At 41.0% G+C, this 26,263-nt stretch overlaps 5 protein-coding genes across 6 annotated transcripts; 1 reads left to right on the top strand and 4 right to left on the bottom strand.

The window, feature by feature from the left end:
* Positions 1-3,738: 3,738 nt before the first annotated feature.
* Positions 3,739-4,792, bottom strand: LOC310814023 (thiosulfate:glutathione sulfurtransferase; the record flags this gene model as incomplete). Its single annotated transcript, XM_083683245.1, has 4 exons — positions 3,739-3,793; positions 4,131-4,293; positions 4,517-4,639; positions 4,786-4,792. 4 exons carry the CDS (start codon positions 4,790-4,792, stop codon positions 3,739-3,741), a joined length of 348 nt encoding a protein of 115 aa, XP_083539371.1.
* Positions 4,793-7,382: 2,590 nt separating this feature from the next.
* On the bottom strand, positions 7,383-9,818 carry czib (CXXC motif containing zinc binding protein). Its single transcript, XM_083673419.1, has 8 exons — positions 9,805-9,818; positions 9,625-9,708; positions 9,257-9,313; positions 9,096-9,177; positions 8,930-8,961; positions 8,557-8,634; positions 8,312-8,377; positions 7,383-8,185 (listed from the first exon to the last, which is right to left on the bottom strand). Exons 1-8 carry the CDS (start codon positions 9,808-9,810, stop codon positions 8,108-8,110), a joined length of 483 nt encoding a protein of 160 aa, XP_083529545.1. The 5' UTR covers positions 9,811-9,818; the 3' UTR covers positions 7,383-8,107.
* Positions 9,819-9,998: 180 nt separating this feature from the next.
* Positions 9,999-16,370, bottom strand: uck2b (uridine-cytidine kinase 2b). The gene is made up of 7 exons (XM_083676194.1): positions 16,257-16,370; positions 13,875-14,034; positions 12,715-12,811; positions 12,207-12,349; positions 11,963-12,060; positions 11,782-11,830; positions 9,999-11,543 (listed from the first exon to the last, which is right to left on the bottom strand). The coding sequence occupies exons 1-7, from the start codon at positions 16,359-16,361 to the stop codon at positions 11,404-11,406; spliced, it is 792 nt and encodes a 263-aa protein (XP_083532320.1). The 5' UTR covers positions 16,362-16,370; the 3' UTR covers positions 9,999-11,403.
* A 289-nt stretch (positions 16,371-16,659) lies between these two features.
* On the top strand, positions 16,660-23,205 carry aldh9a1b (aldehyde dehydrogenase 9 family, member A1b). 2 transcript variants are annotated; one of them, XM_083667095.1, is made up of 12 exons: positions 16,660-16,763; positions 16,939-17,150; positions 17,554-17,699; positions 17,958-18,087; positions 18,258-18,392; positions 18,586-18,782; positions 18,967-19,107; positions 21,096-21,284; positions 21,435-21,522; positions 21,644-21,785; positions 21,959-22,071; positions 22,185-23,205. In XM_083667095.1, the coding sequence occupies exons 2-12, from the start codon at positions 16,973-16,975 to the stop codon at positions 22,277-22,279; spliced, it is 1,554 nt and encodes a 517-aa protein (XP_083523221.1). In that variant the 5' UTR covers positions 16,660-16,763; positions 16,939-16,972; the 3' UTR covers positions 22,280-23,205. The 2 variants fall into 2 exon arrangements, with proteins under 2 accessions (XP_083523221.1, XP_083523222.1); XM_083667096.1 differs by having other exon boundaries at positions 22,171-22,279.
* A 168-nt stretch (positions 23,206-23,373) lies between these two features.
* zte38 (zebrafish testis-expressed 38) lies at positions 23,374-25,960 on the bottom strand (the record flags this gene model as incomplete). Its single annotated transcript, XM_083683368.1, has 12 exons — positions 23,374-23,391; positions 23,484-23,527; positions 23,651-23,699; positions 23,832-24,076; positions 24,343-24,491; positions 24,607-24,674; positions 24,895-24,921; positions 25,078-25,098; positions 25,187-25,223; positions 25,338-25,401; positions 25,531-25,675; positions 25,907-25,960. The coding sequence occupies 12 exons, from the start codon at positions 25,958-25,960 to the stop codon at positions 23,374-23,376; spliced, it is 921 nt and encodes a 306-aa protein (XP_083539494.1).
* Between the last annotated feature and the right edge of the window lie 303 nt (positions 25,961-26,263).

Genomic DNA, 26,263 nt, shown 5'->3' on the forward strand with positions numbered 1-26,263 from the left:
CCACCATTCTAACCTTGCTAGCCTCCCACCCACCTACAAGAAGGGAGGGTGAATCAGTGTGCTCATGATGGAGAAAATACTGTGAAAGACATATATGTGGTGTGTGTGCTCACAAGCAATTTCTCTCCCACACACACACACACACACACACACACACACACACACACACAAATCACATCACATCAGATGTGTACGTGTTTGGAAACAGAACAGTGCTTGTTTGTTTGCTCAGGTTGTGCTGAAGGTGCCAATGTACTGAACACCTACCTCCCACAAGCTGCCTACACACAGTTGCAAAACAATGTTTCAAAACAATGTCCTGGAATTATAGGCCAAATAGTTCAAATGATATGTTCACATTACGTTTTTTTTCGAGTGTGAATAATTATTATTCAGATCACCATTCATGGCATAATTATTGATTACAATCACTATGAAATAGGTAGTTACCATTTATGTGCCAGTTTGGCTATCCTAATTGATTTGGAGATGTTATCTAGCTCATACCCAGCTCTAAATCATTGTATAATAGTCTACCTGCAGTAACTGTTCTTCTAGTTGTTCATATGTTTATCTGAAAAATCATCCAGGTTATCAAGGCATCTCAATTTACTGTCGAATCCATTAAATTCTGCTTGAGAGGTGAACCTTCTATACGCCTCTCGTGAGATTGGGTCATTCTCTGACAACCTCAGTCACATACGCCAAAATTATGCATGTTCAAACTGTCCCCATATATGCACATAATACTCTACATGTACATCAAATGAAAGAAAAATATTCATGCATAAAGTACGATAATAATACAAAACAAAATAATAGCTGCAAATTAAACATTTACTAGCACTTAATTCCGTAGGTTATAGTTGACTTGAATCCAAACTTATTATGTTCATGCGCGCCAAAAAAGATAGATAGCCCTACCTGTTAAGCTTCTCCGAGGAATACATGAGGTGCCATCGCGGAATCCGTCCGTTTAAAGGTAAAAGTTGCCCGGTCTGTATGTATCCACTCCAACCGTGCCCGGAGCGGAGGGGCGCCCATTCTCCATGCGCACAGAAAGAGATCCAAGAGCCCCGAGACTGATAATCATTAATGCACAAGACTAGATACTCACCCACCCCGATTTGTTATTCTAACAAAGCATATGGTTCACTTATGTTTGTGTGGTCTTGAGGTGAGCTGAAGACAGAGGCACACATGAAGACTGTCAGAGCGGCAGCCAGTCACTTTTTCAAGTGGCAATCTACCCGAGATGAAAATGACCCTCAGAGTGATGATGAGTGTAGGCTGGGGTACGCAAGGCTGATGTTGAAGTAAATCTATAGCCTAATGTATTCCATAAATGTTTCAAATACATAGCAGCCTACACCCCTTATGGATGAAGCTGGTTAGAGATACGCCTAAGGACAAACTATAGCAATTCGCTAAAAGATGGTATGACATCATAGCATTCATCTGGATGCAGGTCCAAACTTCTCATTATCGTCACCCTGTTGTTTTTAGGGGAAAGATCGGGAGCCGTTCATCGCGCGCGCGGCTTGTCATTAACCGTAACCTATAATCTTAAAATAGCCCCCCCATCTGAGACGGTGTCAACAACAATGTGAAGTCTACAAGGTGAGAAGAAGGTTGTGCTCGGGAGATAAGTTGTTAGGTAATTAAAAAAACAAAAACAAATTACCCTCCGGTGTGTGGATACAAAAACATCATTCCCAACAGAGAGCGAAGGGAGGAGAGTATCTGTTTCATAGCTGCTCCAAGTAACCCCAACTTGCTATTCCTCACATTCCTCACATTCCTCACCATAAACGACAAGCCAGCATTGATATCATGTAGGCTACATGCCATGTGTTTAACTAATGCATATGGTCCCTGTGCCCTTGAAGAGTATTGCCAAATTGACCTGAATTATCGTTGGAAAACATCAATATTCTCCAATGCATCTCAGTCAGGGTACAATCTTGACTCCTGTGCATTGAGGGAATGACTTGACTTTTTGATAATGTGGACAGCACTGTCCTTTTGATACAGTAGGATGATAATGTGTGGGCTCTTAAAGACATAGCTGTAGCCAAACCCAGGATTTTACCAACAAACAAATCCAAGTGCACATTAGCATGCCTGTAGGCTTCTATGTATGGCACGTTTAGAAAGAGAATCATAGTTTGACAGACTTGACAAGTCTGCATATCTCAAAAGTGATGTATATTTAAGCTGATTCCATATTCATACCATCTCTTCAGTTCATTCCATTACAGTATAGGAAATGTGCAAGCATCAATCCCAGATGAATGGTGCAATTGGCACCATGTAATTCGTTTTTAGAGAGGCCTTTGTCTCTTGGTGATTTATTATGCTGTAGATACGCAGAGATTTCTTTTGAAGCAGCTACTTTCAGTCAGAGGCGCATATCACACTCCGAAGGCGATAGTATCGATATGTGCACCTTATTAACATCCAAGTCATGTATCAGTCCCTGCCCACTCCCCCACCACCACCACCCATACAGCAGGGAAAGCCTACCTCCATGTCCTTGAAATGGTAGGATGGAGGGGGGGGGGGGGGGGGGGGGTACAGGATAGATGCTGGTCCTGTCTACAACATGAAGCTGTTTTCTCTCTCTGCCCCGTAGTTTGGCTACTGTACTGACACTGACCACAGACACATAAGAGGGAGAGAGAGAGAGAGAGAGAGAGAGAGAGAGAGAGAGAGAGAGAGACAGCTAGGAGCCAAATGAGATGCTGGGACCTTGGCCTGGCCATGTTGTTGACAGCTGTTTGCAGAGCTGTTACTCACAGAAGCCATACCTGTCTGCAGTAATGCAAGTTTGAACAGCAGCAACAACAATGAACGTTTGCCTTGAGGGGCCAAGAACAACAACAATGATAACGGCATTGTAAAAGATTGCAAATACAGTCTGAGGCTCTGGGAAATATAACACACTGCTGCCATCCTTTGGCTAAAACTGTGTATTGCAAAGAGAGAATCCCCAGGCGTTCTTTATGAACATTGACACCTTATTATCAAAACACAGACATGGTTCCATATAGTCTAGTATGATCCTTTACTGAATGAAAGAAGTTAAACAATCACATGATTACATTTCATAAATGTATTTTTTAATGATAAAAGCAAGTCAAGTCTCACAATATATATTAACAAGAAGCGAGAAACAAATGACGGAAAGGCCTACTTGAGCAAGGTCACATGAAGGTTGTCAGAAGAACACAAGCGAGTATAGGCATCACAGTCATCAATTATTTCACATCTTTCTTTCTACCAAATCAGGTAGGGTCAGGTAGGGACACCAACAAATACTATTTAGCAAGGTAAGCACTAAATAAAACATCTCATAAAGGATAATTGATCATCAAACTGCTATTCCTGCATTCTCCACAATAATTTTATGGATCATAATAAAAAAATGTTTTGGTCGATAAAAACGTTGGTTTTATGTTCAATTAAATTACTGTCTGCGATTGCAAGACTGCTGGAGCAGCACAAAGTATGAGAATATATTCTATCAAAGATGGTAGGCATTTGTATTTTGTATGTATCTCATTGTCAACCAAAGAAATATGATTGACCAATATCAGAGGGCTCTAGGGAAGATGCTCAAAGGGCGTCTGAGGCTAACTTGGATCTGTAACAACGATCTGAATCATTCAAATATGTACTTTCTGGAGAGACTACAGTAATTACAGAGATAGATACTCTGCTGGTCCAGAGGTTGATTCACTTTCCCTCACGTGCTGCCCACTCAATGTAGCCCCCCTTGTAGTGTCTGGCCCTGGGGGGGGGGGGGGGGGAGAGAGAGAGAAAGAGAGAGAGAGACAGACAGATACATATAAGAGACAGATTGACACAGATAAGAGACAGACAGACAGACAGACAGAGACAGAGAAAGAGAGAAAAAGACAGAGAAAGACAGAGACTCAGTCATAATACAATAGGTATTTTAATGCTTTTTCAGTAAGATACTGTGTGTGTGTTTGAGGCTAACTTGGATCTGTAACAACAATCTGAATCATTAAAATATGTACTTTCTGGAGAGACTGGTTTGTGTACATGATTATGTTCCCATGCTAATGCATCTGTTAAAGTATGACAGGTGTAGTCAGGTTTACCTCGTGAAGCCCAGCTGATGGGCGATGTTCAGGGCTTTGGAACTCCGGCCGCCCATTTGGCAGTGGAACACAATGTTGTCGTCATTTTTCCCAGGAGCCCTCACCTCAAAGATCAACTGAAAGTGCTCCGGAGACAGCTTCAGAGATTCCTCCAGGTCACACACTGACACACATAGAAACACATAGCAATAGAAAACAGAGAGCATCGGTCGACAGATATGCAAAAACATAACACAAACACAAACATACTCACACATACAGGCACACCACTGGGCATTACTTGAGCATCATGCACACATCAACCCATAACCACATTGCACGCATAGGGCACATGTGAGTTTACCATTGGACAGGAATACAGCCATGTAAATGAAGATACTACTCACATGGGATATTTACAGAGTCAGGAATACATCCAGCCAGAAATTCTTCAGGTTTGCGAACATCAAACAGCTGGATGCTGTGGCTGGCCAATTTAGCCTTAAGCTCCTCATAAGTCACCTCTAAATCTGAGACAGAGATTGACACACCAGAGAGCATACTAATCCTATAACTACCATTTTATGATTTCATTCCCAGCCAAATTAGTGTTGACATGCAAGTGTTGACATGCATTGCTCATGTTTGTCTGAGAGGCTTGCCAACCTAAACTCACCATCCATTGTTTAAAAGAAAGACTCCTGTTCCAAACTAGAAGAATATTCACCCTATGGGTTCTGGTAATAGGCCCTTAACTGTATCCTGTAGCCTAGGACTATTATGAAACTGTTGAGGTTAACTTTTCAGGTAAAATTCCCTACCTAGTTGAAGGGTAACTCAGGTTGTGTATACTGGGCCTTTCCTCACCCACAGTCTATTGTTGGGAGGTTTGAATACTATGAATCATCTGAACCACACACAATTAAACTACATGACAGCAGATCCTTTCAGTCAACACATGCACTGTGTGAATGTGTGTGTGTGTGTGTGTATGAGAGAGAGAGGTTCTGGATTTCATTCATAGGTGTCCTAACACAGGATATGGTTCAAGATAAGCAGCAACTTAGGCATAGACCTATACATTTTTAATTCATCTCCTCCACTGAAATTAAATATTAGTTTTTTGTGGAAATTCTCCACTGTAGTATTACAGCAAAGATGAGATTCAAGAGTCAAGGTTCTTGTTAAGCTACAATAACAATGTTTATTATACTTGCATGCAGAGAGACACACCGGACAGGATTCAGTGAGATCCCTGAGGCGCACCTCTGCAAACGTCCTCCTTAAAGAACACAATCAAGGACAGAGATAGGGATGTTGGCGGTTGGAACATATTGTGTCAATAACAGCTGCCATAAGTACTGTTTCCCACAGTCTACTTCCAACCTTCAAACCCCATTTTGCCCAGCAACAATACTCAGTAAATTTCCACAACCTGCCTGACCATAAGGATGGAAGTCTATGGAAGAGGTGGTGACCAGGATGGGAAGGATCAGCTATGATCTTTCCTGCTCTCTTACTGGTCCTGGTCCTGGTTCACCGTTTCTGTTTACATATGGAAATAGATCCACCCTCTTAGTTCACAGGTGACATGTCAGAGGGTCACTACATTATTTATACTGTCTAAACTTCGAGCCTGACTGCCTGGATGTATCGCAAATGCTCTGCGACATCAAGTTGAGATTAAAAATCTCCTTCTGCAAGAGCAATAGGCAATGATGCTCTATGAGTGGCCCCATGTTAACATTCTGTAACAATGTCCACAAAAAGATGCTTCCTCTTCCACAGGACACTGATAGCTGAGGAGATCCTTCCGCACACCTCCATAGCTGAGGAGCTCTTTGAACAGACCTCCTTCACTGAGGAGATAGACGAGGAGCCATCAAAGTCCTACATTAACAGTAGTGAAGTGGCTAGCTACTCTGCCCACAGTCAGAGAGAAAAGGACAAACCTGAGGTTGATGACAAGTCCTCTCTGAGTGGGAAGTCATCCCTTAAAAACCTGGTGAGATTCTCTCTATTGGATTGCAGCGAAGAGGCCTCTAAGTCCAAGTCCCCTTGAGTCATTAGTAAATCAGTAAGATCATAAGATCATCATTCCATAACACTTGATAGTGCTCTCATAACTGTATACAAATTACAGTGAATCACAAGAATTGACTTAGGGCTATGGCTACTGCTGTATGTTGTAGCAATTATAATCAGCACTTGTTACACTGTGTGTACTGTACAACAATTTCCGTACTGTATTTACTAAATAATTACCCAGTATTATGTACAGCATAATGTCGAGAGCTAAGAGCTTGAAATTAAATTCATATTGATAGCTATTATAAGGTATTAGCACATGATTAGAGTCGGGACACAAGAGACATGTGTATCCAAATGCACATCTGAAATATACATACAGTGCCCTGCTTGGACAATAAAGCATTGTTTCCTGTTTTGGATCTATACTCAGAAGCTTTGAATCGAAATCAAACAATAATACGGGATTAAAGTACAGATTATCAGCTTTGAGCTTATTTGTATAAATATTGGTTTCAGCATTTATAAATGCCAACACCTTTCTTTACATGGTCCCCCTATTTAAGGGCACCAAAAGTATTTGGACAATTAGCTTGATGGGTGTTTCTGATTAGTGTATTATGTTACATCATTTGTGCAGGCATAAAAGAGCTGTCAATGTCTAGTGTTGCTTCTAAGCTTTGCATTTGCCTTTGGAGTCTGCTATTGGTGTCGGTTAACATGAGGACCAAAGAGGTGTCAATAAAACTCAAGGAAGCGATTATGAGGCTGAAAAATCCCAAAAAATCTAATCAGAGACATAGCCAAAACCAAAGGCTTACCAAAAATCAACAGTGTTGGTACGTTATTAAAAAGAAAGAAAGCACCTGTGAGCTCAGCAATCCCAAATGGCCTGTACAGCGGATGACTGAAGAATGCTCATCATAATAAAAAATAAAAAACTGTCTGACATATCAGGAACACTCCAGGAGGTAGGCGTGAATGTGTCAGAGACTACCATCCACCAGAGTGATGGCAAGAGCAAAGTGTGGAGAAAAAAATGGAACTACCAAAGATCCACAGCATACCACCTCATCTGTGAAATGGTGGTGGAGGTGGGTGTTATAGCTTGGATATAATATTCAAAGACGCTTCATCAGCAAGGCAATGACCTCAAACATAGTGTACTGCCATTGTGACTAGGGAGTTTTTCAGGGCCAAAAAGTGGAAAGTTCTTGACTGACCAATTAAATCTCCAGATGTAAATCCAATTGAACATGCATTTAATTTGCTGAAAGCAAAAAGACCTCAAAACATATTCAAACAACAATTGAATATGGCTGCAGTACAGGCATGGCAGAGCATCACCAGAGAAGATACCCAGCATCTGGTTAGGTCAGTAGGTCACAGACTTCAGGCAGTTATTGCATGCAAAGGATATGTGACCAAATACTAAACATGACTGCTTAATTTAAACATAATTTGAATCTGTCCAAAATACTTTTGGTGACAAGTAGGGGGACTAAGTATAAAACATGTTGTTGTTTCTGAATGCTGAAACTAATATTGACACAAATATCCTCAAATAAAAGCTGCCAATCTGTACTTTAAATTTGGACAATATGGACAAGTTTTTGATACAGCGTATGCTTAAAAGGGTCCCTTGGAGAAATGTACATAACATGAAAGTATTAACCTTCAACCTGCATAACCTTCACATGATTGCAGACAAAAAAATAAAAATATTTTACATGATAACATTTTCCCATGCATGATCTTTATTGGGCAGTGGCAAAACAATGTCAAAAATCTAATTCAGTTCAGCGCATGTGGATGGATGCACACTCCACCATGTCAATCCACATAGCTTGGTGCTTCTCACAAATAGCACTGCATCAGCAATGGAAGTGTCTCTGATTCTGGTGGGTCTGTCAGTGATTATTTGGCCTTAAGGTTTGAATCCGGTCATCTTGGTTGGTCGTATGGAGTGGTCAACACTTGATAACTTGGTGTGTGACCTCATAGATGCCCACTGACTCACTGACCTTCTCATCATAGTCTGTCCAGTCCTAAAACATAGAAATATCAGTGCTATTACATTACAATGTGTATTGTGATATGATACATTCAGAGGTTCATCTAAATGTGAATACCATGATAAGACAAAACTGTTGGCATGTCAAATACAGACTCACTTTTTCTTCTAAATTGATCTCAGGAAATTGTGTCCCAGACTCAGCACCCTGTGCAGCAAAGCCAGCCTGGTGTGGTTTGAGTTAAATGTGAAAGTTAGTGACCGGGGTGAGTTTAATTCAGAGGGTGAGGGATCTTAAGTAATAATGCAGAATACAGGATAGCCAGATTGTTAGAAATGAATAATCCCTTAAGTGTCTCTAAACACAAGTACAGTATCATCTCAATAACAAAGAAGGGTTCTCACTTGAGGTTGGAAATCCACTGGTTCCAGGCCTCGACACTCAAACTGCACCATGGTCTTGAACCTTTCACTGTCCTCAGCCTTCAGGGAAGCACAGACACCATGAGAAAGACATAACATTGTGTGAGTGGCTGAAACAAATAAATGTTTTTTTCCAATTTAACTTCCTGTGTATCATTCTCCATCCGTAGTAAAAGGGGACTGACACGTTGGCAAAACAACATTGCACATGCTAGTATTACCTTCATGCAGCTTTGCCCACTATGGACAAGTTAAATGCATTCAATAAAAAACAAATCCTCAGGTTATATTAACAACCTCATATAACTAAATACTCGACATTCACAGGCAAGGAAAACACAACAGCGATACTAACATTGTATGGAGTGATGGTGTCTCTCATGATATCTGTGAAGAGAAGCATCTTGTTAAAGTCACAGGTCACACTTTCACTTATGGTCTGTGTTATTGTATTTAGATGAAAACATTAACCTCATCAAAGAGCAATCCTAATCAAACACACCCTATGTTTTTCAGCTCACCAATAGAATTCTCCCTGGAGCAGAGCTTACACTTCTGTACCATACTGGCACTCCCCCTTCCTCCTTTGAGTGGTACACTCTCCTATAGAAACAACATGGTCACTGGATGCAACCTATTAGATAACGTTGAAGAAACATTTAATATTAAAACCTACTCTTACCATTAGGTTGATGTACTGCCATTTGTCTGGTATTTCTCCACAATTTCCACATTTCAGCTGTTGGAGGGAATCAAATTATCTCGTTAAATGTCATAGGTGTTTAACTTCACATAATGCATAACGCAGACTTACTTGTTTTGTAAATGCTTGACAGTGAGTGTGGCTGTTTGACATCATAGCTGGCTGCCAGTGTAGTTTCCATTGCTTCTTGTGTTTGTCTCATTTATGGCCGGGTTAGTTAATGTTGTGACAAATACTTTAAGTATTTAACATGTTTGTTATCTTATTAACTGGCTTGTTGTTGGTTAAATATAGTGAGTGACAGATATAGCTAGTATAGAAGTTAGCTCGCTAGCCGTCATTCATACCTTCAAAAACCATCGAAAGTCATCACCCACTGGCCGCACATTTGTGACATTTTCCAATGTTGCTTTGAACTGAAGGCCGAATTTCTATGGCAAATTGGATAAGAGATAGATATTCATTCTTTGCAATACACATCATTGTTATTGTTGACTTGAGCACACGGTTTGAGTGGTGTTACTTACCACCATCTTGAAACCTTCCCACTAGTAAATTTGCGTAAACCTAACTGCGTAAAGTCATTCCGCAATCAATTGCGCCCTCAAGTGGACACGGTGGGTGCAGCTACTTTCATTGATCCTACGTGTCGCAAGTCAGTTTTTATTGTACAAAAAATTGTGAGAAAAGAGTCACAAATCCAGCATTTCTTTGACCATTAGGCAATGAGATTTATTGTTTCAATCATCCAACACCTCAATTGTTTGGTACAAATCAGTCACACTTATCCAGCAATTGTACTCAATACAGTACTTGGCATATAAAAGCTATTTGACAGACACTAATCCAGAGTCATTAAAACTACATATGACTGTTATAATAACCTAATTTAATAATGGAATAAGTTTTATTATGGATACTAACAAATTGACCTGAGGGAATTAGCAGAGGAAAAGGCATTGTGCTGCTAGGTCATGTTTCAAGTCCTTCCAGAACCACAAGTCTGGAGTAATTATTGTTGTAATAGTGATTCTTCCATCACAGCAGACTAACATCTCTGCACTTAAACGGTTATTGTATGTATCAACCTGAGAACACATTGTTATGACAACCCCCTTTGCATAACCAGCTATTTGTGGAAATTTGTGTACTTGCTATGCTAATAAATGTACTATTTTATGCATATTATGCATATACTATAAAGATTTTGTGCAAGTTCAAATCACCCTGTCAAACATGAGTGTGTATAAGTGTTACATATCTCAGAACACAGGGGTTGCTGTTAACAACCACAGGCCACAAGACAACAAGCTTGGCCTCTGGTGAGGCAACACAAGCAAACCCCATTAGCCACCCTTATTATGTACTAAACACATCCAGGTAAACCTGAGTCCATAACCAAGTCTGACCCTTGTTTACACTACTTCAGCTCTCAGAATCAACAGATTCTATAGCAAGTCACTTTTGAGTGGCCATCAATATATTGAAATGACATGTGGCAATCTTGTTTTATGGATGTTTTGTAGTTTTGAACATGGTGGAGGTCATGTACACAGAGACCTCAGGGGAGAACAGACAGTACAGACAAGGACATCACAAGAACACTGACAGAAAGAGCAGGAAATACAACTTCAAGATTGTCAACATGAAATACAAAGAGCAATCCTGAGTTCTCATTTCAACTCAATCATCCCCATTACAACCTTTCAAGCCAAAACGTCTCCCAGACATAGGGGTTTCAAGTTTAATTGGACAATATCAACAGTTCACCCCTTTATTCATATCTGCAAGATTTTCCAAAAAGCAGCACGGGTTATCTTCAATAAAATGTGAAACAAGGGATGAAAATAAAGGGGTAACTTTGACCCATGGTCTCATTGCAAAAAAAACAGGGAGTTATCTTTTTTTCCCCCCTGAAACAAATCTTAAATCAACCCAGTTCCAACAATTACAATAAAAGTAACTGTATTAACAAGAGTAATAATAATAATAATAATAATAATAAAGGCATTGTAGTTGCTCTTGCATCTCTCCCCTGTTTCTCTTATATCTTAATACAGTGATGCCAACTGGCGTTATTTACAGCGCAAACCCCGCCCCCCATTTGAGGAGAGAGGCGTGGGAGGTCAATGGGGACGGCTGCTGGACTCAGAGGTCCGTCGTTGCCGGGGTGTGCTGTGGCCGTTTGTGCAGCCGTTGTGGTGGCGCTTGGTCAGTCCGCCGTTCAGAATGTCCTGGATGTGCTGCACTATCAGGTTGATGGCCACTGCAGGAGGACCGGGGGAAGACACAAGGTTATAGCACACAGTATGTCATAATGACCTACATCTACAAGGAAATAGCTTAGAGAAAATTCATGAGGTGCACTTACTTCATACATGGAAAGAAAGAAAAAAAAAAAAAAAAAGACTTTTCCTTATAGTACTCTACTACTACATTATGGACAATAAACTGAGTGTAAATGAGTGTTGAAGTACAAGGATATAAAATCCCATGGCCCTTACCAAGGTTATCTGCTCCTCGAGGGATAATCACGTCGGCATACTTCTTAGTCTAGAGACAAACAGTACAACTGACTTACTATAATAACAGAGCAGGAATTGGCCAATATTGCACTTGTCAATAAAGCCAGGTTTACAAGATCAGATTAGCTGAATGAATCGCAGTCTAGATAGATAGACTTACTGGTAGACAGAACTCCTCGAAGGCAGGTTTGACAAACGTGATGTACTGTGTAAGCACCTGCTCAAGGTCCCGGCCCCGTTCACTGATGTCCCTTAGTACTGGAACACAGAACACACACAGCAGAGGTGCATGTTAGATACAGTCAGTCTGTGACCACCAAGAATTTAGTTTGAGTCAGAAACAATCACACACTCAGGCAGACAGTGAGACGTGTGTGTACATGTACACACACGCACACACGCACCTCGACGTGAGAGTCGTGTGTCTGCATCTGTGTCCACAAACAACTTCATCTGGAACAGGTCCCTGATCTCTTGGGAGTAGAACATCAGGATGCCCTCAAACAGGACCACATCAGCCGGGTACACCGTCACAAACTCGTCCTTCCTGCGAGACATGACCAGAGAATGGAATAAAAAGAAAACTCATCACCATAGCATTGTTCAATGATTTCAACAGAGACAGGAAGCAGACACATGGGTCTTGTTCACAGGAAGTGTCGTGCATCCTTTCTGTCGCCCTTCCTTGAAGAAATCACTGAAATGAGTTGATAGGTGAAAGCAATACAGTGATAAAAGCTTGCTTGGATCAATCCAATCATGTTAGATCAGTCATTACTTCAAGGTAGGTAAGAAGGAAGGATGCATTTCTAAAGTATTCAAAAAACGCAGGGCTCAAGTCATTGGAAACACAAGAGTATGGCAAATGTAGTAAATGAGGTGTTGCAGACAGTGACAGACAGAGGAACTCACCTGGAATGGGTGACAAAGTCATACACTGGGATCTGCACCGTCTTCCCCTGCATGATCAGCCAAAGCGTCTTCATGACTAGCTCATTGTCAAAGGCATCTATGAATTAGATGAGAAATAAATTAGGAAAAAATGTATTCATCATGGAAAAGCCAGTATCAGTATCACTTAAATTCTTTCAATACAATATCAAAAAAATTGGTTAGAGAAGCTTTAATGAATGAGAGCTATGAACAGCATCACAGACGAGCGTCAGAGGAAAAAAAAGAAAAGAAAATAGCCTTTAGCTTACAACTGTATGAATCACTTCCCTGTTGACCGTCACTCCCTAAAGTCACATACCACCGGTAAGTAACGACAAGCCTTAAATGGACAGGCCCTGTTCCACATGTCCGCACATTTACACGGTCACCCACAACGGCATTCACACACCTACACACTAGTCGTTGAGGAATCCCTATCGCGTGACAGCTGTTGAGGCACGTCACCCAACCTTCCAACAGCTGCAGCTGAGAAAGGCTCCTGACTAGGAGTGTTTCTGATCAGTTGGGAAGTCTGAGTGTGTGAGGGGTGGCTGACTGATGCCAAAAAAGGATCAGGTATAGGGGACAGTCAAAATGTGCCTCTGAAATGGATTTGAAACTCAGGGAGTAGAATATGTTGGGGTGCGCTGCGCACACTCAAAGTTCACTGAGACATACGATCAGTTTTGGAGACAAAAATAGTAATTCCTCACCAAATCTGTAGCCTAAGCCTCAGAGCACAAAAGTGAACCCATTCTGATTGACGCATACGCCTGTTCAAAGAGGACAAGCAACTCAGGAAAGATAAATCTCACTCTGCCCTTAGAAAAGATCTACTTTCTATATTCAACCAGCCTACATTCAAACCTGAAGTGAAGTCTGTCTGTTTTACATGGCCTGGCACATCTTGTGATAACAGATGATATCTATATTGGTCTGCATATCATCTACATAGTACAGCCCTCAGGCAGATTCATACCACATTTCATATATTCCTAACTTTGGAATAATGAGCTCAATTCAGAGAGTGCCATCTAGATTTATCTAGCAACAGAGGACCATTCAAAACGCTCCCTGACCCTGCCCATAAAAGTCAAACCTAGCAGTCATACTGCATGTGTCTGCAGTCTGCACAGTACCTGGGTGGTCGAAGTTGAACTGGCCCTTGAGGGCCTTGGCCTTCTGCTCTGGGGTGAGCTCTCTGTAGAAGCTGTCCTGGCTAAGGATGGCTACCTGCCGCTGGTGGTGGTCTATTTTGTCCTGCCCCAGCAGCTCCATGATCTTCTCACATACCGACGACTGTGGGAACACACATGGAGGAACACAAGAGGTGCCAATGGATTTAGACATGAACATCTAAATCATTTGCGTGCAGAGTCAAGCCATACAAAAATCTCAGTGTCATGTAAACAGGATCTGTACCCTACAACTTAGCTACACATTTCCTATGGTAGCAAAGAGCTCCACATATACACAGGACTGTAATTGATCCACTTCGTGTTTGAGGCTTGTGGGAAATGTACAGCATCACCCTCCAGTAGGGCATAGAGGACTCACTGTGGAAGGATGGGGCTCAGGTGACCTGCTCACTATCCCTGTCCTCACTGACCCCTACAGAACACCAGGATCTCCTGCCAGTGCTGAGTGGACACTCTCCAGCCCCAGACTATGGTGCTTTTGTATCTATGAAAAGTGTCACAATGAAATCGGACGCCCACTCAGGGTGTCGTGTCAGCACGCACCCACACGCTAAGCTGCGCACCAAGAGCCCGCCAAACATCACGCAGCTTCTACTGACTAATTCTGTGACACAGTGCTACGGTACGGAGTTGTGCAGGAAGATTAGACGTACAATTATTCAAGAGGCATAAGCCTACCTTTCATATTTACCAAATCAATTAAAGAATCTGAAATCATTTTAAATAAAGCGAGTGAACCAAATGGCTTCTTCTGGCCAAAATGAATGCATTAAAAGCTACAATTTGTCTGGGCATTTAACTAAGGCAAATTATTTTTAGATAAATTAAACTGAGAAATCAATTTCACATCTGTTAAGTAAATCTATCACAGGCAGAACTATGCAGCCCAGTTTGCGAATCGAGGACAAAAGCATTTGGTTATGGACCCTGTGAATCCTTTCACCATGTCTGAACACAATAGAGGTATCAGACAGTTGCACTGCACTCATTGATGGGTAATATTCCATCATCAGTTCAACAGAAATTGGGTGATCTAATACCTGGGGGGGGCATGTTAGCTAACTTCCTGACAACTCCCAACCCTCCAACCATGTATGGGATTTTCAAGGAGCCAAACAGTGGCACTCTGCCAACAGTTAACTCTGTGCTCATAACTGGGTCAAACCTAGGAAGGGAGGGCAAGGAAAGGGGCCTGGGAGAGAAAATGGTATGGGGTTTCAATCTGTCCACTGAGTTTGACCTACTAAAGACTCCTACAGTGCCACTGCCATTCTCTTTAGTATCAAATACATTAGGGGTTTGAATAAAGTTATGATGTATTAAGAAGGATGAGGGTGATTAAACTGTTGGATTATTGCTGATTTATAAGGTTTCAAATATGGTAGAAGCAAATCCAGGTAAGCAAAAGTAGACAGCATCAATTTGCCCACAACACTGCAATGTCACCAATTCATATGGCAGAACATTAATAAATGAAGATAGATTGCGAACTACTGTCTCTTTTCCCTAATTGTAGTACATCATATTCAGCTGCAGGAAGCACTTAGTAGCAGCTGTATCTCAAACCACATCTGAGAAAGCCACGTGGGCTTTTTAACGAGATTCATTTGTTTGTCTACGTCATGTAATGAGGATGAAGTCAGAGGAAGAAACTATGAGGGCTATTTCCCTCTAGTCTTCCACGTAGCCGGCGGATTTGTAGGTGTCGATCGTTTCGAAATAACAACAATGGACTTAATTCAGAGTGTGTTAATCGAGACGATTAATGAGAGTGTTGATTACATTAGTCGAGTATTTAGTCACGCCGACATTTAGGGGAGCACAACAAATGGTTACAGCTCGGTTTATCGTTGGGACTTAAAACAAAAGAATCGCAGCTGTCTGCGCTCACATTTCCAATTTCAGCAGGTTTAGCCGCGGGTGTTGACTTCCAATCGTTATGCCATGGTACAGGACATGAAGATAAAACAATGTAATGTCCTTTCTGGCCATTATAGGCTACAATAATTAGGGACGACAATAAAATTAAACTAGTCACATGAGGAATTATGTTTCCTGAAGACAAGTAGCCACCTGTAAATGAGAGGAAGGCATCAGTCACCACAATCATTAAGTTACGTGTATCATTATGAAGGCTGATGATAATCAGATCATGCTAATCAGGCTAATCATGCGTAAGCAACAGCTGATAATTAGACCGCTGGTTTCACCAGCTTTGACTTGAGCCACGCGGTCGACGAGCTCACGAGCGAGTCCCATAAATTCCATCACCAAACCTAAAGGACATATACTGTAAAGCGTCAAAATAACCGAGGTGCCAACCTTGCCACTGGCAGTGCCTCCGGACACACCGATAAGGAAAGGTTGTCGAATAACGTTTTCATTCTCGGCATGGCCCCTCAGATGAGTTTCACTGTCCCCGGCCATGCTTGCAATGTGTCGATCGTACGCTAGTCTAGGGACATCATTACCGCGTTGCTCCTCCCATTCCATTTCCTTCACTGCACTTGAACTTATTTTTTCCCAGTAGATTTATAGGAACTTGGTTACATTTCTTGTCTTGTATATAAAGCAATTAAACTGATATAAATGGATTCCTATCGTTGTATTATGTGTTACCAATAATCTGTGGTCATTAACTGACTGTATAAGCATCCAACCCGGTTGTTATACGCCACAGGTAAATAAACCAATGAATGAAGCCACAGTTTTATATATCCCGCCTACAACCGAAATGGACATACTGCGAGTTTGTGTATATTTGATATGAAATTACAGAAGATCAGTTTTGGACACATTGTTTAACACTTTCTACAAGGATTTATCTGTGTAAGTGCAACATAACGACTGTCATAGGTGTAATAGTCAGCTGTAAATCTTCGACCGCAATTTCACGAAAGTGTTTTTTCTTGCAGCAGATAAAGTTCTGATTGTTTTGGGGCATTGAGCAACTTGTGCAATTGTATGTCTAAAGAAGCCTAATGTTGTTTTATTTCCGTTGCAGGTGCTCAAAGTAGTACACCTCGATCCTGTCAGATATGCTCCAAAAGCTTACTTTGTCCCGACGGCTCCGACCTGCAGCTGTTCTCTCTGCAGTGCTACGTTGCGCCTCAACTGGGACCGCGGACATCAGCGTCCCGTTAAACTTCTGGTGCGGTGAAAGGGTGAAGATCAAAGATGTGTCAAGCACTGAGGCTGTTTACGAACCTGCAACTGGTAGCTACCTGCTTTCTAAAGAGTAAACTGAATTTTCAGTCACCTTTTTACAAAAACAACAACAAATATCCATTATTTTAAACGTACCGTCAGATTGTTTTCTTTATTCCTTTCCAGAATGGACTTTGGTCTGAGGTCAATATAATGAAAAACAAACCATGTGTTAGTCACACATTTCTTTTCTTGCCATAAACTTTGCATTTCACATCACTCACTGTTATAATGACGTGAGTGAAAGCCCACATTGAATGGGTAGACTAGAATTACTACACAGCCCTTTACAGCAGGTAACATGAAGATGTTAATATAAACTTTATGTTTCTGAGTCATGTTTCTTATATAAAGTAAAATGTGTTTGCATATGTGTGTATGGCGCTGATGTTTTGTGCTGTTGTTATGGCAGGGAGGGTCCTGTGTGAGCTGGAGCCTTGTGGGACTGTGGAGGTGGACCAGGCATTGAAGAGTGCCCAGTCTGCTTTCCAGGACTGGAGCAGGATGTCAGGGATGGAGAGGGCACGGGTCATGGTTGAAGCTGCTCATATCATTGAGGTATTACAACATCCATCCACAAATCCAGACTTGTATGATTATAGTAGTCACTCAAAAGTGGCTCCCATACAGACAGAATATATTACAAAATCCATCTCCAAGCTCAAGATCTTTATATTATTGTACTTGAATGTACTCCAGAATGCACTTAACAATTCGTAAATTCCAATCATTGGGTATCAATGTTTGCCTCAAAAAGCTCTAGAAGAAAAGAGAGTGCAAACTTGCTGAACTCCCCCTCTCCCTTGTTTTGTACAGAAACAGAGAGAGGAGATTGCAGAGATGGAGGTGGTCAACAATGGGAAGTCCATCACAGAAGCCAGGCTGGATGTGGACTCAGCCAGACTGTGTATAGAATACTACGCAGGGCTGGCCACCACTCTGGCAGGTTGACAGCTCATGGGGTCCGGTCACATTGGGTGTTTTATCAATTCTGTTGCATTTTGTTTTAGGTTTTGGGGTGGTCTCTTATCAATATGTGAATTTCCAATAGTCAGTGAAGCGACTGATGACTGGCTGTGTTGATGGTCTCCATTTGACTTCTTTGTCCCTCGAAAGGCCAGCATGTCCAATTGTCAGGGGGTTCTTTTGCCTACACGCGGAGGGAGCCTTTGGGGGTCTGCGTGGGGATTGGTGCTTGGAACTACCCCTTCCAGATAGCAGCCTGGAAGTCTGCCCCAGCCCTAGCCTGTGGTATGACGAGAAACCAAGCTGTGACACTCTTCAGTCTTCATTCATACCTGCACTTTCTCACTATTGTTATTGCTAAGCACAGGAACATTGTGATCTTTTAACCTTGCTCAATTTACATATATGTAAACAAAATTGATAGAAGCACGTTTTCACCTATGTAGATGCACCTTCTCCCCCTGTCTTGTCCTGCCAGGCAATGCCATGGTGTTCAAGCCCTCCCCTGTGACTCCAGTGACAGCGGTCATGCTGGCTGAGATCTATGCCAAGGCCGGAGCCCCAGAGGGCCTGTTCAATGTGGTGCAGGGTGGACAGGAGACAGGTACCCTGCTCTGCCACCATCCTACTGTGGCAAAGGTGTCTTTCACTGGCAGTGTGTCCACAGGCAAGAAGGTACGTGTGAAATGATTTGGCTTCAGGAAAACAATGACCCTGGACCCCAGTGGCCACATAGATGGGGATCTACAAATGGGGATCTAATAAAGAATAAATAATCATCACAATGAACCCAAAGTAGTTTGTTTTAGATGTGGAACTGGATGAGTTGTGTGTGTTCATACCATGATATGACCTACAGATCATGGCGATGGCCTCTAAGGGGGTGAAGCCTGTGACCCTGGAGCTGGGTGGGAAGTCTCCACTGCTCATCTTTGAGGACAGTGACATGGAGAACGCAGTGAAGGGAGCTCTCATGGCCAACTTCTTGTCCCAGGGACAGGTAGGTGATGTAATAATGTGGTTGTTTGACTGACTAGACCAGAGGCAGAAACATATCATCAATGTGCGGAACACACACATGCAAGTATTTGGACGTTTTAACTATTCCGACAAAAATGACAAACTTTCCGATACGCAGCAAGAGGGTCCGATCTCGCTATTGCTAAAACAGGATCCGGGAAGTCAGTATAAAGACCCAGTCTATTTATAAAAACTGGAGGCCCCTTACCTTACAAAATGTATAGCGCACAGAATTAAGAAAGTCTTACCAGATATTATTCATCATGATCAGACAGGATTTTTGCATGGAAGATACATTGATTAATATATCACACTGATTAACTCTTTAGTCATATCTCAGCTCACATATGTACTTATGGCACTACCAACTCCAGATGACTCGTTCTTCAAATTATGTGAACAATGATTTATTTATTTTTTATTTTTAATGGTAAATCAGACAAAATGATCTATATAATGAACATGAATATAGGGGGTTGAAATTATTAAATATCAAAGCATTGAACCTCTCACTAAAAGCTTCAATCATTCAAAAACTCTACTTACGCCCAAATTAGTTCTCTAGCATATCACAAAGAGAAGCTCATCCTCTATTTAAAAATGGCGTTCTTGCCTTTATACAGATGACAACATCTAATTTTTAGTACATTGAAAATTAAATACTGTAGAATGTATCACCCTTCTTAAAACAAGCCATACAAAGCTGGTTATGATTTCAGTTGTATTGACATTTCTTGGCTTAACCTAGATAGATAGATAGATAGATAGAAACTTTATTTATCCCTAGGGGAAATTCAGGTTCCAAGTAGCTTAAAGACATAGAGACATCACACATAACATACACATACAACATACAACATAAGCAGGATTGTAAACAGGAAGTCTATATGAACGCTATAGACAGATAAGAATAAAGATACTGAGAAAAATATACTAAATACTAAATACTAAGTAACAAACAAGTCCACAGTGATGTGCTGAGGCTGTATGATAAGGGTGACAGGGCAGGGACTGACCCTGTGGTACAAGATAGTTCAAGTATGATTTGGTGAGGTGCAAAAAGGTAAGGCAAGACAGTGCAATTATAGGTCAGGAGACCAGCATCAAATACTAAAAACTAAATACTAAATATGGGCTAAATAAATATGGACTATTTTGAAAAACCAGTGTGTATGTTAAGGTGCAAAAAGTAGGCAAGGCAGTGCAAGTAGAAGTTAAGAGACCAGCATTAAATATTAAATATTAAATTTGTCACGTATATGTCTTGCTTAGATTCTAGCAGATTACCTTAGTACACAAAATTAGTTTGAGGCATTATAGGATAAATGAGGATAGCGTCATATATCAAAGTTTGGTAGATTTATTTAGACAAACAATGTAGGCATCATGGCTTACTTCAAGTCACACGATCAAAGTGTAAATGTTCACACATCTATGAAAAATTAAAATGTAATCAAATGATCTAGATAAGACATGTAAAGTGAGAGAGGAGCATTTGATCACGTTCATCAAGGCATTTAATTTGTCTCATAAACACAGGTACAGTATCATTCATGCATCGCGACGCCCGGTGTCTCTCCAGAGTTTGCGAATTAGTAGTTATTTGCTTGTTTATCTCAAGTATTCTCGCTAAAAACAGTTTAGCGTACTTACTGCTCATATATTGCACTACCTGTATATACTGTTCATTGCACTTTCTGCTATTTTGCACTTCTGGTTAGACGCTAACTGCATTTCGTTGTCTCTGTACTTGTACTCTGCACAATGACAATAAAGTTGAATCTAATCTAAAAAAAAATAAAAAAATTCACATCTAAACACAGGTACAGTATCATTCACATCTAAACACATAAAGTACAGTGATCACAAGTTTCATCAGCAGTTAAGTTTCCCACACTAATAGTGTTTACAAACCAGTTTAATAATCAGCCTGTCTTTAAATTCCTCTGCATTTGTTTGACTATTCAGGTGTGCAGCAATGGGACACGAGTCTTTGTTCAGAGGGAGATTCTGCCTGAGTTTCTGGAGGAGGTTGTGAGGAGGACCAAGGCCATTGAAATAGGGGACCCACTACTAGAGACTACCCGGATGGGAGCACTGGTCAACCGACCACACCTTGACAAAGTGCTGGGCTTTGTGGATCAGGCTAAGAAAGAGGTACTAAGTGAAATGAAATAATAAAGGTTATCTCAAGTTCCTGGTTAACATTCAAATAAAATCTGAATCAGACCAAAGTTGGGGTCAAAGATTATGGTACTGCCAAGTAAAGTGTCAACTGATGTTTTAACACAGCTGCTTTGAACCTAGGGAGCCAAGGTGTTGTGTGGTGGCGAGCCCTTTGTCCCTTCAGAACGCAAACTCAGAGGTGGATACTTCATGACGCCATGTGTATTAGGTGAGGCTCATTCTTTATTATGGATTATTGACATTCAATGTTGTTGTTTACAGTTTATTTCCCCATTGTTCTCTTACTCTTTCTTCCTCTGCTATGTGCATTTGGCTTCTTTTGGTCACAGGAGACTGCACAGATGACATGACGTGTGTGAAGGAGGAGATCTTTGGGCCTGTTATGTCAGTGTTGTCCTTTGAGACAGAAGATGAAGCGCTACTGAGGGCCAATGACACCACCATGGGCCTGGCTGCTGGGGTCTTCACCAGGTAACCATGTTGTCATACACAGCTTGCTATATGTAGCCCCCAGAGATGAGACCCCTAACATGTCCCTTACGTCCTGTGAATTCCTCAAGGGCATCGCTAAAGATTATGGAGAATGGGGGACATGAATGCAGAAAGTTTGTTGGTCGCATTTTGAAGAGGTTATCTGTTTTTAGGGATGTAAGTCGAGCCCACCGTGTAGTTGAACACCTAAAGGCTGGTTCCTGTTTCATCAACAACTACAACATCACCCCAGTGGAGGTTCCCTTTGGAGGATTCAAAATGTCAGGTACAGTATCTGTGAAATTCACAAGAGACCAAATAGTATTTTCAGTAGTAATACATAGTTGAGAGGTAGTAGGGTAGAAAGGGTTTGCCATTCCATCAGTTGTGTCTCCACAGGCATAGGGAGGGAGAATGGCCAGATGACCATCGAGCACTACACCCAAATGAAGACTGTGTATGTGGAGATGGGAGACGTGGACAGCCTTTTTTAAATACGGAGCGGAGTAATAGCCATAGAGAAATGTTCAGAATCTGGAGGATCAACAGCCAGCATCCTCTTGGTAGATCAAGGTCTTCCAAGGAGTGAAAGCTCCTTCATGAGGAACTTTCAATTTGTTAGTTGATGAAGGCTATACTATAGGCTCTCCACCTCTGACTGCTATTGTATTGAGATTTAAGCACATTTTTGCTCAATGAAGATGAATTATAATGTGATAAGATGGACTTCTATCATACCTCAATGTTTTCTGTGTCAAATGCCTTGCTGTTTGTTGATTCCAATTACTACTAATAAAGTTATCTTGTGGTACAAAAATTGAACTACCCCATTTTGCCATGCCACAATGGGGAGGATCATATAGGCATTGAATTATGGAAATGTATTATCTCAACACTTTTATTTTTACATTTTATACATCAATAATTCAATGCAACTTTGCTTTGTGCAGTTGTACTAAATAACAAAGTAACAGAAAAATACAAGTGTACAGAAAAAGAAAGGTTAAAAAATGATGTGCTCCTTTTCCATTCCTGTGTTTGTCAACTTGAATTACTTTAACAGTACAAATAGGATGTGTATCGGCTACGAAGTATACAAACATTTCTTAAATACATTTCATACGTTTTGCATACATATGTATGTACATGCATAAATAACACATTGTTGAATCAACATATCTACTGTAACCAGTATCAATGTTATAGGTATCAAATGTATTCATCTGTTTACAGGTACATAAAACAAATGACATTGCTGCTTTTTTTAACAGGATCAACAACTACAAGTTATTTTATTATTGCTGTTAGATGAATAAAGAATGGTAAAAACAATGTGGCTGGCTTGAATGAACATAGGTTTGTCATACACATTTGTCAAACAGGCATTAGAATGAAACAATTATGAACAGATGATTTGTGTGTAAATAATTTTCAATACAATGAGGAAACAGTTGCAAATGCATCGCCTTCTCTGATTCAACAGGCCTTCATCTTCTTTTCTTCTTTGCAAGTTTATTGACAGGACCTTTCCTCTGTGTGTGAAAACATATTTCCATGACTCCATTGATCATATGGGACAAGCTGTTGCTCAAGTCCTGTAGACCAGCTCCACAAACCCCAAACCAATAAGTCATTGATTGTCAGTTTATCATTGACTGATAACCAACCCAGTATAACAACTACCCACAAATGAGTTACCTTTGCGACTGGCTTTTTAGGTGTCTTGAAATGTTGTTCAGACTCTGTAAAAAGTACATCAGGTTTAATTAATGTTTTAATGATTAATACCACACAAGCTCTCCTGACTTCACATTCCATTAAGTAAAAGGAAGAGTGACTCGTGAGTATGACTCATTCCTCATTACCATTGTCAGATGGGAGATGCTCCTCCTTGAATTTCTCAGCGTCAGGAGCCTGAGTGGATAAGAAAACAGTACAGTAAACAATCTCTGCAATGTGTCATTTCAAATATGTTTGTAGGAGCAATGTACCACACAGGATGAACATACAAGCCATTTTATTCAAGTTTGTGCAAGACGAACACACCTTTGTGCCAGCTTTCAGCTCTGGGAGAGTGCTCTGTGATGCTGTGGATACCTGTCCACTTTCCCTCAGGTAGTTCCCATCCTGAAGCTTCTCCACCCGCCCCTCCTCTGCTGCCACCTGCACCTTCAGGGTGTGGAAGGGGGTGTGTACCTCCCCAACTCCAAAGTGCACCGCCATGCCCTTAAACCACAGCTTGTCACTCACACCCTCCTTAAAACCTGGTGGCTCATAGTCAGCTGGAGTGACTGCCAAAGAGAAGAGGAAACAGATAATACAGATGTTTGCTGACTGACTGAATTTCACACTTTAGCATTATTGCATTGGACTGAGTGAAATGTGAATCATTTCCCTCAATCAACGTGTGTGTGTGTGTGTGTGTGTGTGTGTGTGTGTGTGTGTGTGTGTGTGAGGGGCATGTGCTGGGGTTCGGCTACTCTAGATAACTCCTCCTTGGTTGGTCAGGTTTAAATGCAGACATGCCGGCCAACAAGTGTGATTTTTCTTTCCTTACTGTCGTCATAGTAGTAGAGCTTCATGGTGAGGCAAACGTCATTGGGCAGGACGTCCAGGTTCTGCATGAGGAGGAACAGCTTCCTGATCAGCAGGACCGAGGCTTTCTTGGTGTCCTCCATTGTCACCTGCAGCTCCACATTCTTGTTTCTTTGGAATCAAAAAATGAGTATTAAAAAATGATTAGCATCTACGGCTGGGTCTGTAGCAGGGGTCAGTACTACAATGAGAGGAGGAGGAGGGAGGATCAAGGCAGCGTATTCACCTGAGGATGTCCATCTGCGGTCCATTTTTTGTGTATCTGAAATTGAACTGGTACGACTCGATGATGTACTAAAGAGGAACAGTGCAGAAATATGTTTTAAGCTATTCACTTTTTGGAAGTTATGGAGATTGCTTATTTACGTTAGAGCTACATTCTGAGTGTAGAGCTGTTAATAGATTGTCATGGTGAGCTTTAACAATCAACAATTGTCTTGTTCACTTGAATATCGGTCAGGGTGTCCTGCAATCATTTTCATCATGTGAAGGGTTTTCAAGACAGAGAACTTACACTTGGATCATCTGGATCGGTGTGGACCTGCATATTAAATTACAGAGTCATGTCAATACGAATGACAAGGCAATGGGTCTACAGCTTTCATCTTCCTGAGGCAAAGATGAACATTATAGTATTATACAGTTTAGGATAAAATAATATGTCTTTTAGAGGAGGCACATTATTAAATTCACCTACCCCAATGAGCACAACTTGAAGCTGTAAAGAGACAAGAAAATAAACATAAGTTGTATGTTGAAATCAAAGTCAAGTGGTGAAACACAAAATAACCTATTATTATACTTACATATCCCCTCTCTAATGCATCAAAGCAGCCCATCATCCTTAAAAATAAATTGTAGGGAACGTAAAAATATGCACAACTGTCACTTACAGCCTATGATTGAACGTGAATTATGTTTGTCTCTCAAAATAGTTTGCATAAAGGGGAACTTTACCATTTCACTATTTTGCAAGCACCAGGTGTCGTGCAGTCTTCTCTTAAAACTTTGATGCTCATATCTGGGTGGATATACAAGAGTTTATAGTTTATTATAGTTTATACGAGTATTGATAAAACAATAAAACACAACTATTTGCGTTTGTATTATGTCAGAGGAATGTGTTGGTGTAGTAGATTATAAATGTCACCTTCCAGGTAGCGAGATTTGTAGGCGTCCTCTGGAAATATTCCTCTGAGATACGTGATAGAGGAAACAGCAAGGGCCATCATTCGCTTCACGAAGATCAGAGACTGTTCTTGAGTTTTCAAGTCATTTTGAAATAAATTGGTCCACTACGGGAAATAAATAGTAAAGCTATCAACAAAAAAACATTCCATCTTCTAGTGTAGTGGGTGTTGATGACCACATGAGGGCGCCACTTCACTTGAAATTGTTATTATGGGGACCAAGGGCCTAACACTAACAAACGACCAGCCAACGTCATTCATTAATTATTGCAGACATTCAACTCAGTGGGCATTTTCTATTCAGCTCACTATTCTAGTATGTTCCAGTGTTCATACCTCGGCTGTCTTGTGCTTGTTTGATCTTCTGCACATCTGTCCAGCAGCTGCCATGGTGGAATGTCAGATACAGACAGCCGTTAACTATCCAGATAAAGTTGGCTAGCTAGCTATCTAGTGAGATCAGCTTGCTCCGTTTTAAACGTGTTTATTTGCGAACTTGTTTAGTAAACTAACTCTGTGTGTAAATTAGTAAATTCAATATGCTGTCGCTAAATCTGTCATCATAATAACTGTTATGAGCTAATGTAAATTGGTTTATTAGCTAACTTGCTAATAAATCAGCTCCACGACCTGAGTGAGGTAAAAATGTCTCTCGACCTGTCTGCGCGAGACCGCGTGGCGATCTATAGAACG

This window comes from Argentina silus (genome assembly GCF_951799395.1).
Source record: "Argentina silus genome assembly, chromosome: 1".
In the NCBI taxonomy this organism is placed as follows: domain Eukaryota; kingdom Metazoa; phylum Chordata; class Actinopteri; order Argentiniformes; family Argentinidae; genus Argentina; species Argentina silus.